The following is a 19,144-nucleotide window of genomic DNA, read 5'->3' as shown; positions in this document are numbered from 1 at the left end:
TTGTTCTGATGAAGTCCACAGATGTGTGGATGAAAGCGCTTAACCAAACTAGCTTTTAATTGTGTTTTAATGTTGGAATAGACTGTGTGCTTTTGCACAAGTGGCTCCTGTGGAATCTGTACCTTACAGCGTATTAGGTGTTTTACAGTTTATTAGTCATTGGTTTACACTGTTTTTTGCTGTTTTTATACAATAAGTAGACAGTTATATTGTATTATAATTCTATCTAATCTACAATAGTATTATATATGTTCAAAATAATATAAATATTGCTTATTCCTATTACAAATATTGTCCATATGATAATTCAATTTATGGAGCTCAGATGTTCTGGGTTATCAAGGTATGAGTGATAATCTGATGGACTTAGATTTATCCATCAGATTAGGAATGATTTTCATTCCATGGCTAGTGGGGATCTTAGTTTTGTTAACATTTATTAGTTTAAATTTGTTATTTCACAAAATAATTTTTAGTATGCCTGACCAAAACATTACTTTATTGGTAAACACTCAAAGTATAAAACTGATAATTTCCTTTAAAAGCTTAATCATATACTTTATAGTTATCAGAGGAAAATGTTTAATAGTCACAATAAAACAAAAAATATATATTCTAAATAACCTAAGATGGATTTAACTTTATTATCTTTAAATACCAATTGCTTAAACAATCCAAGCAAGAGATCAAATCTACAGAAATGTTTAAAACTGAACAAAACACAAATTGCCTTCCTTCAAGAAATTAATTTAAAAACAAATGACAATTACAAATATAATCCTAAGGAATATTTGACATTGACTCAATCCACTTATAAGACAAAGACAAAAGGGATAACAATTTTATGGAAAACAAATGTGATTAACCCAGAAATCATTTATAAGTATAAAGATAAAGAAGGCCTTATGGCATTAGTAATAGTTAAATCTAATAACAGAATATGGACCCTAGACAATCTATATGGGTTCCCAGGCATTGGAACAGGAACTGTTAAAAAACACTTGGATTTAATTTCCAATAATTATAAAAACAATGTAATATTAGGAGGAGATTTTAACTGTATATTTGATATTTCTGAAACTACAAATAAAAGACTGCTGTGTATATCAAAAGCTTTAAACAAGTGGGTAGAATCATTCGTCTTGTAGATACTTTCAAATTTAAAGAAGATAAATCTTTTTTGTTTTGCCATCAAGATCACAGATTTGGTACCCAAACTAAAATAGATAAAATATTTGCTGCCCATGACTTACACTCTAAAATCATTAATTTCTCAATCACTCCCTGCCCCTTTTCAGACCACAATTCACTGATACTAAAACTTCAAAAGGGATACAAACCATTAATCTTTAAGTCCAGAATTCCAGCATATATAACTAAAATTAAAGAGTTCAAACCCTGGTTATTATCTGAATTACAGCTCTTCTTAGATGTTAATTACACAACTGAGATAAATAAAATAATGATATGGGGCTCATTAAAAGCTTACATATATGGTAAAACCCTAACTTGGTATAAAAAAAATCAGAAAATAGGATTCTAAATTATTAGCTCTACAATCCAAACTTTTGTCAGTAAAAGCTGAAAAAAATCAAAATCATTTGGAGATGCAAAAGAAATTAGAAGTATTAAACAATAAATACAATGAAATCCTAACACATAAAACTCACTGAGCTTTAGAAAAACTAAAAATGAATACATTGGCCACTTCTCCCTAAAATCTGCATAATTTATCCACAAGAATCAAAATACAATCAAATTCTAATAACATTAAAAGTATCTTCCATGAAAAGAAAGGGAAAATGTCTCAGGTATAGGTGACATTCTTGATGCCTATAGAAATCACTATATGGAACATTTTCAAAAAGAAAATATACATATTGATCAATTAAATATAGATGAAAAATGTTCTAATATAAAAAAAATACCAGAAAAATTAAAACTAGATCGGCAAGCACCCATATCCTACTAAAAAATGACAGATATAATAAATGAGGGTAAAAATAATAAAGCTCCAGGTATAGATGGCATAATTATGGAAATATATAAACGTTTTCCTTCAAAGATACTATCCCTCTTCCATAAAACTCTATTAGAAATTCAGTCACAAGCTTTAATATCACCATCTTGGGGATATTCCTTAATCACACCAATCTTAAAGGAAAACAAATCCCCAAACCTCTGTACCTCGTATAGACCTATATCATTATTAAATAATGAATATAAGATATTTATGACAATATTAACTAACAAAATGAAAATACCACTATCCAAAACAATAAATAATAATCAAACTCGATTTATATATCATAGACACACACATGCCATTATTAAAAGGATAATTTCTCTTATAGATTATGTTAATAAAAAAATAAAGAAACACTCATAATTGGCTTAGATATAGAGAAAGCCTTTGATTCCCTAAATTGGGACTATTTATTCAAAATTCTGGTGTTACTTGAATTTCTTCCTACTTTTGTTCATCTGCTAAAGAAAAAAAAAAAAATATATATATATATATATATATATATATATATATATATATATATATATGCACACACACAAACACACACACACACACACACACACACACACACACACACACACACACACACACACACACATAATTTAGTGTATGTTAAACTAGTTCACTACTAAATCTATACATACAACAAAGGGTACTAAACAAGGATGTCCCATGTCACAAATTTTATTTGCTTTGGCTATTGAAGTATTGGCAGATTCAATACATAACAATACAACAATCAGAGGAGTAGATGTTTAAGAACAATACAATTCTAAAGTAATGCTCTTTGCTGATGACATATTTTTAGCATTATCCAATACAAAAGAGACATTAGAAAAATTAGATCTTTTAATTGACACATTTTCCAGGACATCAGGACTCCATTTCAATAAATCAAAATTTTTATTTTTAAATAAAAAAAAAAAGAATTGGAGACAAAGAGGAATCACATTATAGGGGAAACAAGAATCTACCTTAAAATATCTAGGAATTGAGTTATGCAAGGATAATAATGAATTGGTCTAAAAAACAATATTATCATCAATACAATTAAAATCTGCAGAAAAGTAGAACAAAATAATATTAACATTTGAAGATAGACTACAGTTAATAAAAATGGTTTTACTACCCAATATTATATACATAGCTGTGGCAATACAGCTGTTACCAGAAAGGAATATACTCAAAGAAATAAACTCATGCCTAATAAAACTTTTATGGTTTCCCAAAAGAAACATAATAGCTTTAATGCATCGTATCAAACCATGGAAGCAGGGAGGATTAAACTTTCTTGATATAGAAACATATATAAAAGAATCAATATCTATAACAATCTCAGATTGGATAAGTACAAATTATTCTGAAAATTGGAAAGAATTACTAACTGCAATATCAATAAATGAATTTGATTTACAAAAAATATTTCAAATAGCAGATAAAAACAATTTGCCATGGCACATAATATGTATTAGTATGAACTATAACATAACTAAGCCCACTAAAACTTGTATGATTAATTATTAATCAATTAATTAATTAATTAATTAATTAATTAATAATTAAAGGTGGACGAAATGCGTAAAATACATATTTTGGCTTTTTTCCTGTCTGCAGTCATTTCTGGCATTTGTTTTATCTGGTTTTAGTGTGTGTGTTTAGTCTGTGGTTTCAAGTTTTTGCACTTTTTGTACTAGATATGACAGGAGAGGAATCCAGTCAAGAGACTTTATTAAATTTAAGTATTTATCCCGTTCCCGAGTCAGGAAGAGGTTTGAATGAACTTATTACCTCTACCATTAATGAGGCAGTTCGTGAGGCTTTGGCCCGGCAGATGGGAAACGGTGTTGCTTCCAACAATTCAAACGCACATTCAGCTTGTCCAGGAAGTAAAGTGAACAGCTGCTTAACCAATGGTAATGCTGTTTTGAGTCAAGATTCTTTCAGCACAGCAAGTTCGGTTGCATCTACTAACGTTGCATCTACTAACGTTACACATGGTAACGGTTCTACAAGTAAGCTTTTGGATGTATTGGCTTGTAAAGACAAGGTGTTTCAGCAAACTTTTAAGACAATGAACAATCCGTTTCACTGTTCTATAGAAGCGGATAATTCTAAGCAAGTAAGTGGCCATGGTAATGTGACTGTTCCGGATGAAATTTCAAGTTGCAAGAAAGACATTTTTAGTCTAGAAAAACTGTGTGTTAAGTGCACTTCTCTACAGTTAGAGATTTTTTATTTAGAAGAGAATGTTCGACTGAAATGTGTGCCGTTTGGTCTCAGGACTTTTAAATTTCCCAATTGTGTGGTGCAGGGAGATAGCCTGTGCACACAATTGGTTGAACTCTTCAACAACACTGGCTTGGCATTTATGAATGCGCTTATTCAGCATTATAAATCAGAGTTGGTGACACTAAAGGATCAAACTGAAAGCCTGGATGCCAAAATAAGGGCTTCGCAGGCATTTAGTATGCTAGCACCACTGTATTTTGGCATAAATGCTAAGCTGGAAAGGCATAGAGCCTCTATTGTAGAAAGAAAGCACAAAAAGTTAAAAAGAGACTTGGCAGCTTATAGCACTAACACAGCGTACCCTTTGAAACATTAAAGAGGTAACAAAACTGGGAATGTCTTTATAGCTGATGCCGAAGTACTGAATGACAATAATTATCAGCAAAACCAGGACAGTTGTTCACAAGGTTCTCAAAATATAGTGAATGAGCACAATAACAATGGTAATTCACCTTTAGATAATGTACAAGCAAATACATCTTATGCACAAATGGTTATGGCTACTAATAAAGCTGTTCCTTTTTTGGTGGACAAAACTGGGAACAAAAAATGCCAAGGTGGTCTGGGAAGGTTCAGACAAGGAGCAAAGGGAGGGGCAAGAACCACAGAAAGAACTAAATTATGGTATTAATGTTTGTAACTTGACAAATGAAATATTGCCCACTGAAGTTATTTCTGTACTCCAGAGAGGTTTTTTATTTATTCCTTCTAATAATGTGAATATTTCCAGACTAATAGTTGATTTCAAATTATATCTAAGAAAATTGAACTTAAAATTCATGTTTGATGGTGTGAATAACATTGAATTTGATGAAACTGGGTGTAAGAAAAAAAGTACATTTAATCCTTTATTGAATTCTACTTTAATGGTATATGGCAAAATGTGTGAACAAGAATTTAGAAAAATTAGAGAACAAGGTAATATGATGCCTAATTTGACAACTTCTGAAGTAGAAGCATTAGATATGTTAGCCAGTAACAGATACTTGTGTGTAATGAAAGCAGATAAAGGAGGTACAATAGTTATTATGAAGTCTATTGATTATAGTAAAGCAATGAATTCTTTGTTGGAAGATGAGAATAGCTATAGGATTGTCACAAAAGAATGTATTACCAGGAGTTTTCAAAAACTGGATTCTATTTTATTTGACCTATTTAGTCAAGGTAATATTGACTATTCTGTTTATGATTTTTTAGTTATTGAACATCCCAAACTGGCTACACTTTTTGGTATTCCTAAATTACATAAGCAAGCGACAGAGATTCCTTTTAGACCTATTGTGTCAGCCTGTTTTTCTAAAACAGAATCTATTTCAATATGGTTAGATGAAATTTTAAATCCTATAGTTCAAAGGACAAAATCATACTTGAGAGATTCTTTTGAGCCACTTATATATAAAAGATATGTCCTTTAATTTTGCATCATTAAACATTACTTCTCTATACACTAGTATTAATCAGACTATTGGAGTTGAATTTCTAAGGGAATATTTAAGTAGTCATACTGATTTGGATAATGTTTTAGTTAATAGTATATGTACTTTAATGGATTTGGTACTTGAAAATATTTTTTTCATTTTTGAAGATACTTATTTCCAACAGATTTCAGGTAAAGCTATGGGTTCTAGGGTTGCACCTAGCTTTGCTAACATAGTAATGGCTATGTGGGAGATCAAGTTTTTACATTCACATCCATTTTCTAAGAATATTTATTTCTGTAAAAGATGCATTGATGATTTGATTTTTTTATGGCATGGAGATTTAGACTCTTTTGAAGTCTTTGTGAATTATTTGAATCATTCTACCAACTTTTTGAAATTTACTGTTGGTCATTTCAGTGAGAGCATTAATTTTTTTAGACTTACATCTTAGTCTAAATAATGAAAGGACATGTTTTGAGAGCAGCATTTTTAGGAAATCTACAGTTACTAATCAATATTTACATCACGACAGTCTGCATCCTGAATTTATGAAGCGAGGAGTAGTCAAGGGGCAATTAATTAGACTCAGCCGTTTAACAAGTAAGGATGATATTTTTTCAAATGAAGTGGAAAAATTAAATGCCTTTTTCATGGAATGAGGGTATGACTGGATATGGCTGAAAAATATATTGAGAGAAGTCATCACTCTTAGGGGAAATAAAGCTAGCCCTATACTACACCAAGCCTTAGAGGTAAATCTTTCTGTTGATAAGGGAGCAGCTGTATGTAGTTTAGCTTTTCCTATTCCAGTTTCTAATGAGATGACAATAATTAAGAAAATCATCTCTGACAATTGGAAAGTAATATTAGGTAATAATGACTTAAGTGCAATTATTGGGAAAGCAACAGTGTTTACGTATAAAAAGAATGTAAACTTGAAGATCAAGTTAGAAAATAACAGATATTATAATACTGAAGTTATTACTAGTACACATTTTGGTATGCTTCCTTGTAAATGTTGCAAACAATGTAGATATATTTCAGGTAGTAATATGGTATTCTTTAAACATTTGAATAAGGTTATTCATAGTAAAGGACATTACACTTGTAGGACTAAAAATGTTGTTTACATTGCTTTATGTAATTCATGTGAACATTTTTATATAGGTAAAACTATTAGGACCTTAAGTAAACGTATCTACGGACATACATTAGCTATTAGAAATAAGGACATGTCCAATGCATTAGCAAAACATGCTATTATGTGTTCAGATTTCAAAACGTTTACATTCTCTGTATTAGAGAAGGTTAATGATGACTTGTTTTCTGGAAATTTTAAAGTCAAGTTAGAATGTAATGAAACTTTGTGACAAATTATGCTTAATGCAGACCAGTTCCCAGGTTTGAATGATGCTATAAATATAAAGTGTTTTTTACAGGTACAAAGGTTATAAAATTCATATTATATTACTATATATTATATATTGGTTTGATAATGTGGATCTAGTAAAAATATATATAATATTTATTTATTAGATTATAAAAGGTAGACATTCCTTTTAATGAAAGATTTTATAGAGTGCGTTCAAATTAATTTAAAAAAAAAATTTTAAATTTTTAAAGATTTGTATTGGTCATTTGAGTCACATGTGACTATGTAAAATAGTATTTAAACAGTTTAAAATGTTGGAATGGTATTTCTGATGAAGTTCATGGTAATTAAAGGTGGACAAAATGCGTAAAATACAGATTTTGGCTTTTTTCCTTCTGCAGTCATTTCTGGTGTTTGTTTTATCTGGTTTTAGTGTGTGTGTGTGTGTTTCAAATGATTAATTATTACATTGACTCATTTAGGAAAATTATTAATGCAAATATAGATTTAAAAATCTGGCTTCATCTTTTAACACCATTCATAGTTACAAAGAGCTATCCACATAACATATACAGAGAAATAATTAATTCCTGGGAACAGAATGGATTTGTTTGCTGGTTTCAATGTATCAAAGAACTAAAAGTTCTGGATATGCAAACAATATAAACAACATACAAAATTCCACAACAAGATTGGCTAACTATGCAAAGTATTCTGACGTATTCGCAAGATTTATGCAGAATAATTAGTAATTCTTCATTTAAAGAAATACCTAAAGTTACAAAATATCTGTATGAAATCATATATAATGATTATGACATGGGAAATAGTATTTTAAAATTTTACAAGATATTGATAAATTATAAAAAACACCCAAATCCTTATATTGGAATTATATAACAAAAGGACACTCATTACAGCTAACTAAAGAAATTAAATCAAATATTTTATTATCAATAAACATACATCCTTTACACAATACTGGAAAGTTTTTAATTGGAAATGCTTGCACAGAGCATTTTTAACTCCAGATAGAATTACTAAAATGAATTCTTCCACAAAGGGAATATGCTGGAGGTGTGAGTAAATACACCATGCAGAATGGAATCACATTTTTTAACTGTGCTAAAATTAAGCCATTTTGGAATGGTATTAAAAACTTTTTACAAGCTTTATTTAATGAATCATTTAACTCATCTAAAGCTCTAGTATTATTAAATGTGTATGAAGGCCCTCATTTGAATGAGTCAAATATGTATCTAGTGTGGACAATCCTTGCAATCTCAAGGAAGTGTATAACAAGAAGATGGAATATAAACACAATACCAACTTTTGAAGACTTCTACAGCCTACTGAAGAACACAGCATTGTTGGAAATTAAAATTAAAGAATTAAGGATTCCTCCTAAGCCATTTACTAACACTCCATGGAAAAAAAGTCTTATCATTGATTGACACTTCACAATAACTGAACAGATACACTCTGATAACTGGATTGTTATACCTATAAAGTAATTGTATACACTGAGCTCTGTTATAGTGTCAGGCTGATGTAAATAGTGTACATAGTTATTAAGATGTTATATACAAATACTATGGAATTTATTCAACTGTATTTGAAAAATATTTTTTTTTTTTTGAGAAAAAAATGTGAGAAAGAATCCAAAGGTATGTGCTGCTCTTAGCAATTTCACTAAAGAGATACTGTTTAACAGCATGATTACTAGGATCTATATTACAACGTCAAACTCACAGGAGTTCGAACATTGTAACATCGAACCAAAAAGTCAGAAATACGAAAATAGCAAAGCCACGACACACCGATTTTTTCCCAGGGAAAAAAATCAGTGGGCCTTTTTGGGGCTTTTCTATTTCCTCCACTGTGGTGCGATCTCGGAGTTGGTATATTTAAGTAGGGGGTTTGTGGAGGGTGTGGGGGTGAAGCTCCCCACTTTAGTTTAAGTTTAAAGTGTAAGTGTTTTTTTTTTTGTAACGGAACAGTGATTTTTTTTCCCTGGAGTTTTCTTAATTATTGAGTTTCGAACTTTACAGTTCGATATTACAACATTCGAACTCCTGTGAGTTCAAAGTTGTAATATGGACCCTGATTACTACAGTAATCATACTGCAAAGTATTTAGTCTAATGCAGCCTGATGGTAACGAGCTAAGTATTCAGTCTGGCAAGTGATAGCAAGTCAGGGAAAGTTGTTGTGACTATGCTGTGCATATCATGTGACTGCAGTTAGAGGTGGAATGCCCAGTGCTGTGAAGCACCTCATAGCTTTTCTCTATATTTCAAAGAATATGGTCCAGTATTTCGATGAACATCTCAACAGCTATTGGATTAATTGGACAGAAAAACAAAAAAATGCTTCACACTTATCAAATGATATATAAAAATCAGTGTATAACAAAATTATATATCCTTCACTCTGAAGGAGGTATGGGTCTTCTTGAAACTGACTACATGAGTAGACAGTAGACTGCATACATATCTTTGGACATTATCAGATCCAAACATTGTGAAAGTTTTCAAAAATGAGGAGAGGAAGTATAAGATGACCTCTCTGCTTATTTTAGCAGAAGCATCCAGATGGCAAATAGGAATGGAAATCATATCAGAAGTAGACAAACATCAGACAGCAACCAATTGTGCCAAAAACCAAACAAAAGTATATAAGGAGAAAGATAAGATGAAAAGGAAGAGAATGTGGAAAAGCCATAAATATAGTGACAAGTGTAAAGATCTCCTAGAGCAACCTCATGTTGATAGAATTTGACACATGAATGGTTAAGAAGAGGGTAGCTGAAGCCACAGGAAGAAAGGTTGATAATGTTATCCCAGGGTAATGGACTACACACACATATTGGTTTACAAAGACCACTGAACATGTGGGATAAACATATAAATGTAGGTTCTGTAAAAAAGAACTGGAAAAGTTGCACACCTGCTAGGTGCAATACACTTGTGGCAGAGGGCGTATACATTGAAAAGCACAATAATGTGACAAGATTGTTGCACTGGGGTTTGTGCACACACTACAAAATATAAGTAGCTAAGAAACACTGGAAATATGAACCTCACAGCATTATAGAGAACGATGAAGTGTATGTCACTTGGGATCACCCATTTCCAGCAATTGAAAAAACAGCAGTAATAAAACCAGATATAATAGTCCATGCAAAAAGACAAACATAGTATTGACCATTGAAATTTCTACACCTAGCAATTACAGTGTCTCATGTACAGAGACATCAAAATTTACAGGTAGAAATGAGAGCAGTATGGAAGAAAAATACCCAGACAGTTCAAACAGAAGTAGGAGAAATGGGTCTCATAAAATATAATCTGCAGTTCTATTTAGATATATATGTAATTCCATAAGAATTGCTGAAGTAGTTAATTCTGAGGACATTGCAAATGGTGTGAAAAGCACTTTTGGCTGACATCAAAAACAAATACTAATTTTTTGAACTTTAATCATACTTTGAATTAGAAATGATTCCCATCATTGTATTAGAAACCAAAAGGACTTGGAGAAATGTAGCTGATTGCAAATTATGATCAGTCTTACTATCTCCACTGACTCTAATGTTCTCCAGGAAGGGTTGATACAGACAAATAACTTATGTCAGAGCTAGGAACTACAACTAAATGCCAAGAGATGCATAATAGTATCCTTTGGGAAGTTATTCACCCCTGGTAAGTATCACACTGATAACACATACCTAAGAGTCATAACTAAACAATGCTACTTTGGTTTGTGATTTACTGAGGAGATGGCTGGCAAGACTAGTTTTATTTGAATTTATATTGTATTTATCACTGTTTTATTGTTTGTAGGTAGGAAGGGATAGCTTGTTAACAAGATTCATATTTTGTTGTTTTACCTTTAATTTCACTGTTGGTTGTTAAAAAGGGATTTTGATTATTCCTTTCTTTTACAACATTTTATTAGTTTGAAGCTGAATATTGATTCCTTAAATGAGTATGCAATTAAAAATTTGCTAATGCGCAAATATCTTGTACAGTATAATAAATGCTATGCATGTTAAAAGGTAACAGCTGATAACACTGGTGATCTGTGTTCCTCATGTCAAACATTGGATGATTAGCTTAGCATGTTAGAAGTAAATCTAGACTTGATGATGATTGCACTTGTGTAATTGGTATGGCTTGGAGAACTGTTGTTCATATATTAATGACTGGACTGATGAGCTAAATAATGTTAGGCATAGAACAAACAGAACACATTTAGGAAATGATGCATCTATTTTCTACAAAGAACATTCAACCCCTATAAATCAAGATGATGCCCCTGACAACTTTGGAATTCTTGATACAAGTATTCAACAATCTGAGGATCCAGTTTGTTTAGAAGGAAACAGAAAAAGAAAGAAAGGAAGAAGTTCACAACAAACAAGGAAGAAAAAGAAACTGACTAATGACTGTAAAGGAAAGAAAATATGCAGTAAAAAAGACAAGGCTAATTTTATGTAACACACAAGTTACAGGGAATGATGATATTTTTCTATCAGAAAACCTTTAGTCTACAGAAAAAGGCATCATTTTTCTAACAGAGAAGGTAGAAAAAATAGGCAAGGAGCAGGTAAAAAGGAAAAAAATCAAAATTGAATGTAGAAGGATCGAAGAAAATTACTGTAAGAAAAAAGCAGAGAAAGACAGATGTTGACTGCATGGCTCAAGTTGTGGATTTACAATACCAGCTGGATGAGAATTTAATACACAATGAAAACAGTGGGATTAATAAGACTAATGGTGATGAAGATCTATCCTTCATAACAATTGATAGAGCAGACATTACTGTATTAGAAGCTGAAGATCCTTCAGAGCAGGCCAGCAAAGATTTCTTATAATAGGAGATTCAATTATTTGAGGAACTGATACTTTTATTTGCAGAGAAGATAATGGACATCGAATAGTGTTATGCTTGCCAGGAGCAAAGACAGAAGATGTGAGATAAGCATTGGAACACCTTAATGTAAGGAAGTACAAATCCGCTTTTATTCATGTTGGTACAAATGATGTCTTCTGCAAGGATTGTCTGACTGTTAGTAGGGAACTGACAGCCCTCTTAATATAGTATGTACTGGTATTAGGACGTATTTTACAAATCACCTATAGAAGGGATAGTCAGGTCACTGTGAATGAAAGAAAAGATTTTCTGGGTAAATACCTACGTGGAAAAAAATGTCCTGTTTTAAAAAATGGAAATATATGTGTAGAGCATACAAGCCTAGTTTTGGGCACACATGTTCAGACAGGATGGCATGCGTTTGTCAAGATTGGGGAAGAGTGTTTTTGCAGCAGATATTTTGCAATATTTGACAAACACTAGGCAGAATTTTTGCCAGGTCAAAAATTTAACAGTTCACATATAGCAACATCAGTATCTCAGCTGCTCTTTGTGACCTAGCTGTGACTGATTCAATAGACATCTGGATACAGAAAGCCTATAAGTATATTTTTTGGCACTTAATCTGTTATCAGTGATAGTCAACAAAACTGCTGCATTTATTAATTTGCTTGAGATTGCTTTTTTTTGTTGTCTTGATTTTGTTTTAATTAACATAACTGCTGCATTTATTAATTTGCTTGAGATTGCTTTTATTGGTGTCTGATTTTGTTTTAGTTAAACCTGCTGCATTTATTAATTTGCTTGAGATTGCTTTTCTTGGTGTCTGATTTTGTTTTAGTTAACAAAACTGCTGCATTTATTAACTTGCTTGAGATTGCTTTTCTTGGTGTCCGATTTTGTTTTCGTTAACAAAACTGCTGCAGTTATTAATTTGCTTGAGATTGCTTTTTTGGGTGTCTGATTTTGTTTTAGTTAACAAATTTGCTGCATTTATTAATTTGCTTGAGATTGCTTTTCTTGGTGTCTGATTTTGTTTTAGTTAAAACTGCTGCATTTATTAATTTGCTTGAGACTGCTTTTCTTGGTGTCTGAATTTGTTTTAGTTAACAAAACTGCTGCATTTATTAATTTGTTTGAGATTGCTTTTCTTGGTGTCTGAGAGGAGTGGCTTCTGGCCCAGAAATTGTCATCTATTGGCCGTTGGGCAGTTTTTTCCATCTCTTTCAACTTTCTGGTTTAAAAGCCCATGTCTGTGCTTGTTTCCCACCTTTTCTGTAACTTGTCTAGTCCAGATACAGAGTTGCTGTATCCTGGACTGTTTGTAAACTTCTGAACAGTGCAAAAAAAGTCTGTTCTTCACTTTTTCCCTTAGGTCTGCTAGGTCTCTTCTCTCCTGCACTTTTACTAGCTTATTAGTCTAGCACTTTACCAGACTTCTTGTAGCAATTATTGTAGGACATAAAAGTGCTACCAGCACTAAATGTTATACAAGGAAACAGCTCCAGTGCTTATTATTAATGCCCACTCCCCCAGGCATGTCTAAAAGTCAGTTCCCTGTGCTTTCTCATATTAAACTGGTGAACTTGGGTAAACTGCCTCATGTACACTGACAACCCTCTCCTCTTACATCCCAACACTCAGACTTGCAAGAGATGTACTTATATATGCAAACTGGATGCCATGCACTCTCCAACCAAGACCAGAATAGCTGGTCAAGAGGAGAAGGTCAACACTTGCACCACACCACATGGAACACATAGCCCTCCAGAACACACACCAGCACTGCCTTCACATAAAAACACACCCACCTTAGTAGACGCTCTCAAAAATCTACCTAAACATCAAAGACCTCTATGGCAGAAATGCACTCGACCACCACAACACAACAATAATCATGAAAAACATAAATCTCCTAAGCAGTGTGCCACTCAACCAAAGCCCCTAAGGCAAAACAGCATGCCCAACACACTAGTTATATGTGACTCAATAGCAAGGCACACTGATGTCCCACTCACTATGCTGAATAAGGAGAAAGTAACAGTCAGCTACCTGTCAGGTACCAGGATCCACCATATAACGCATTCACTCAAGTCACTCAAGAAGAGGTACAAATATGACTCTGTCATTGTACATGTGTCTGTGAATAACCTGAGATGTACCTCCCTAGACTACATGAAAAGAGACATGGGGGAGCTCTCGGATTATGTAGCCCAGGTGGGTATGACCCTAGCCCTGAGCAGCCTCCTACCATCACCCAGAATGATTCCACAGTACAAGCAGAAAATGATTGATTTCAACAATTGGCTAAGGTTTTGGTGTCATTCTAAGGGGTTCCAGTATCTGTCTACCTGGGATTACATGATTGACAGACCTCAATGCTTTGCCAGAGATGGCCTGCATCTGTCACACCTGGGCTTCCGGATACTGGCCAAGACTCTTGCCACCCCTATAGTGCCTTTTTTAGGCAGTGTTCCAAAGACCAAATTACCACTGTAGCAGCTACAAACAAATGCAATCTGAGAGTCATGCTGCCCAGTGCTAGAAGTCTAAATCTCAAAATGCAGTCACTCAAACCACTCCGTAAAATGGAGAACATCAACATTTGTGTTGTAACAGAGACCTGGTTCAATGCAGCAGAAAGCACCCCTGCACTATCAGGCTATAACTCATTCCACACCTTTCGGCCCCAGAACTTGGACCGAAGCTCCAAAGGCAGTGGTGTTTCCATATTCATAAAAGATGCACACACCTCCACACTGGTAGCCCAACATGATGCATCAGAGATACTTCAAGTGCAGCTAAGATTGGGAAAGAAAGTGATTCAGGTCATAGCTTGCTATAGATCCCAGCCATGGCCTAAGGCTCACACTCCACGCTCCTAAGCACCCCAGAGAATATTAGGGTCCAGCCTAACACTTTCATACTCGGCAACTTCAACTACCCCTCCATTAACTGGGAAAACTACTCATGTACCAATACACGTGCCCAATGTTTCCTGGAATTCATTAATTCTAATGCCCTGGTCCCGCTCGTTCTTACCCCACTAGGGGTAGCAACATCCTTGACCTGGTAATTACTAACATGGGTGACTGTTGCTCTACAACAATAGTCAACTCCTCCCTGGTTAGATCTGACGACAAACTGCTCACATTGGAAATCCACATCCCCCCCCCCGCAAAGGTAACCACCATGAAAAACTTCTCCAAAGCTAACTGTGGGCTCCTAAAAACAGAGGTGGCTAACTTCACGGCACCCATGCAAATGGAGAATAGTTGCATGACTGCCAAATCATACACCAATGCACTGTACGAGCACGTACACAAATGCATGGATCTCGCCATACCCAATAGAACCAAGACACTCTCCTCCAAAAAGGGAAGCCAATCTGGTGGTCCCCTGCCATAAACAAACTCTACAATAGAAGGAGGAAACTGATGCAGAATAAGGTGAAGTCCCAAGACTGGAAAATCTCCCTTATCAGCCTCAACAAAAAGTTGAGATCCCTGATCAAATCCTCTAAAGCTAGCTATGAAAACAGAATTGCAGCAGATAGTAAAGACACCCACAAGGCCTTCTATAGTTATGTAAAGAATCTCCATGGCAATACCCAGATTTGCTCTGAGCTACTGCACAATGGTACCTCCTATACCGAGCAAACAGATATTGTCAATATACTGGCCAACAGATTCAGTGCCAGCTTTACTACTCTCTCCAAAATAGAACACAAAAGGACCATCTTCAAGTTGAATAAAATCTTTACTGATGTCTCCTGGTACCTCGACTCATGCCTTCCTGGGATAAATTACACATCAGAAAAACACTCCACTTATAGTGCATCAATTAACACCCCATTCTAAACACAATCATGTTAAAGTGAAAAACATCCCTTTAACCAAAACACATAAATTAAATCCAACAAATTATCATTCCCATTGCTTCCAATGCTAATTAAACATTAAGATTTACTTCCAATTTACTTATAAATATTTCACCATGTTGACATAAAGGTTTAGCTAGTACACTAAACAAGGAAGTAGAATCTGAACACCCATGACAAGTCTAGAAATGGTTGGAAACTGGGCTATCCAGTCTGCTGTGTCTGATGTCCCCCAAATATTCAAGGATGCGCTTCTTGACCTGTCGCTTCATTTGTCCTATATACCATTTAACAACAGGACACCCGCATCCAATGACATACACCACCCCACCCCACTAGAACAACAGGTGAACCTGTGTTCAGCTCTCTAAACCCTGTTATTAATATTGGTGCCATTTACATTTCTAAACTTAGGACAGCCCTTGCAACCTGAACAAGGAAAACAACTCACTTGAACACCTGTGTTCATACTTAAATTTCTGTTGTTGAGCAATTCCTTAAGAATTGAAAACCTGCTTTGCTAGTTTGGCTAGCTGGTGTTTTACTACTCTCTCCCCCACCAAAGGACCAATCACAATATCAGTAGATTGCCAGGCACCCAGCATTAGTGCTGCACAGGTTAAAACAGCACTGTCCAAGGCCAAGAATACAGCTTCTATGGGACCTGACAATATCCCTGGCTGTGTTCTATGTGAACTACATAGTGAACTGGCACCTCAACTGTGTGCCCTGTTCAATCACAGCCTCACCTCAGGCTTTTTCCCTACTGAATGGCACACTGCTACCGTCATCCCTCTCCACAAAGGAGGATCGACTACAGACCCTGGAAACTTTTACCCCATTAGCCTGATGAGTCTGATATGCAAAGCTATGGAATGCATCATCATGGACCTAATAAACAAGGATATAGGGAATCTCCAAATGCTGGATCCCACACAGTACGGTTTTGTGAAGGTTAGATCATGTCTGCTCAACCCGGTCAACTTCTTTGAGTCAGTCACCAGAGAAGGGTTTACAGCCTACCTTGATCTGCCAAAGCCTTTGATACTATTCCCCACTCAGGAATCATGGAAAAACTCACTAAGCTAGACATCAACCCTTATATCACTAGGTGAGTTGCAAACTGGCTCACAGATAGAACCCACAGTGTGAAAGTAGCTGACTCCAGGTCAGAATGCTAACCAGTCATGAGTGGAGCCCCACAGGGTTTGGGCCTGGGTCCTCTTCTGCTTGGTATCTACTTCTCTGAAGTCCAGGCCAACACAAAGGGACTCTGTCTGACAAAGTTCGCATATGATTGCAAGTTGGGAGCTATTATTAACTCCCCAAGTGATGTTGACATCCTATAGAAAGGCCTCACTGAGACCAACGACTTGTGTCAGAACCATGTCATTAAGCTCAATGCCATAAAACATGTAATCATCCCCTTTGGGAAAAAAACAGTTCCCATGAACTACCACATCAATGGTAGTCCACTGAACACAAAAGGTGTTATAAGAGATCTGGGAACACAGGTTGACAGCAACATCTCTTTTGACCACCACATTGCCACTGTGGTCAGAAAGTCCTTCTATGTGGCACATCTCATTACTAAGGGTTTTTCATCCAGGAAGAAAGAGGTCATTGTCTCCCTCTACTCTTCCCTCGTTCGGCTAATCATCAAGTACAATGCCCCATTTGGCATGTACCTCACTAGACACTTGCAACAACTGGAGAGGCTGTAAAAGTACCTCACAAAGAGGATCCTAAGCCTTAAACACTTGTCCTATATGGACAGACTCTAAAAACTCCAAATATTCTCTGTCTCATATCACCTACTTAGACTCGATCTCTGCTTGACTTACAAAGCCATGTCTGACCCAGCTCTGTTAGAAATTATACATCTAAAGAAATCCACAATCCCTCCACACCATTCACTCCAGAGACCTCAATCTCATTACCACAATCAAAAGAGCAAGCTGGAGGGAGCATTAAGCTAGAGGGGCTGGACTGCTGCTTTGACACCTGTGGAGTGGCATTAAGTGGCTTTGAATTACTTGGTTTATTTATTACTTTATTTGTTAATTCCTTCAATAATTTATTTTTGAATGAATAATTAAGACAGCAATAATATATTGCAACATAAAATCATCAGCTTTAGTTACATACTCTGACATAACAGACAGTCTCTTTAAAGTTATTTGAATATTGAGATAGTGCATTTATACAAAATTGTACACAATCTGAATTAGTATTATACTTACACATACCTATATTGTAAGACATACCTGGAGTTATTTATGTCACTACAACAACCACTCATAGTATTCTGAAAATGTACACTCACATAAAATATGGCTGTGCAAGACTGCACTGATATTAGCAGATAACACATATATTTCAGAAAAAAAAAAAAAAACTTTATCTGGAGTAATGAAGGGATTGGATGCCTGATGTGAGAAGTCACTACTCTGGTAACAGGATAGTGATGGCACACTGCCTGGCCAAAGATGGCAGACTCACCAGATAAGCTTGGGCCAACTAGAGGTGGGAAGTGATGAATGAGAAATTAAGCTGTGTAGTAGCTTCATGTAAAGTGTATGCATGTGATGGTGATTTGTCACATGCTATCAGAATGTGTTTTGCTCACAGCATTGACAAACCTTTTCATCTTATCCCATGGGGCATATTATAGTCAGACTCAGTATTCACCTTTTATAAAAATATTATTTAGTTTTTCTATTTGTGTAACACGGATCATTAAGTCATCCTTTCTTTGTGAATGTCTTCATGTTGTCTTACCTGTGGACATTTGCTCCACTGACTCCACTCCGACATCACACATTTGTTTGGACAGGGAAAGATGCATTTCTGAGTTTCAACAGGCATGGCCTCTATATCACAAAGTGAGTCATCTGCAGGTTCTTCCAGGCCATCACTAGTGCTGTTTATGCATCTAAGTGAAAAAACAAACAGCAACATGTTGTCAGTCACTGAACAAACCAGGTTTACTTCTTAGATTTCTACCCTTTCTAGTCTGTGATATGCTGCTGATATACCAAACTTTGCTATTTAGCTGAATTCATTATTTTACTTATTGTAAACGCTGTCATCTCCAGATTTTCATTTAAAAGCAGAAAATATGCATTTCTGAATCATGCAACAAGACTAATGATTCAAACTGAAAGTGGAGCAAATCTGCCACCATATCATTCAATAAAATTCTAGTATACTAAGAATACATAATGAGAAAGCAAACAACTTATGTCCAGAAACTTTGCTCCAGAAAAGTTACAAATA

The 19,144-nt window shown here is 34.7% G+C and overlaps 1 protein-coding gene across 1 annotated transcript in view; it reads right to left on the bottom strand.

Annotated features, from left to right (window-relative positions):
* Positions 1-19,144, bottom strand: part of THSD7B (thrombospondin type 1 domain containing 7B) — a 6,482,604-nt gene that overhangs the window by 716,792 nt on the left and 5,746,668 nt on the right. The window contains exon 19 of the mRNA XM_044074964.1: positions 18,647-18,800. Coding sequence (XP_043930899.1) covers positions 18,647-18,800 — 154 coding nt within the window. The remainder of the gene's footprint in view (positions 1-18,646; positions 18,801-19,144) is intronic.

This window comes from Protopterus annectens, chromosome 6.part0 (assembly GCF_019279795.1).
Source record: "Protopterus annectens isolate FY-2018-M chromosome 6.part0, PAN1.0, whole genome shotgun sequence".
Classification (NCBI taxonomy): Eukaryota; Metazoa; Chordata; order Ceratodontiformes; family Protopteridae; genus Protopterus; species Protopterus annectens.
This window is presented reverse-complemented; position numbering and strand designations above follow the sequence as displayed.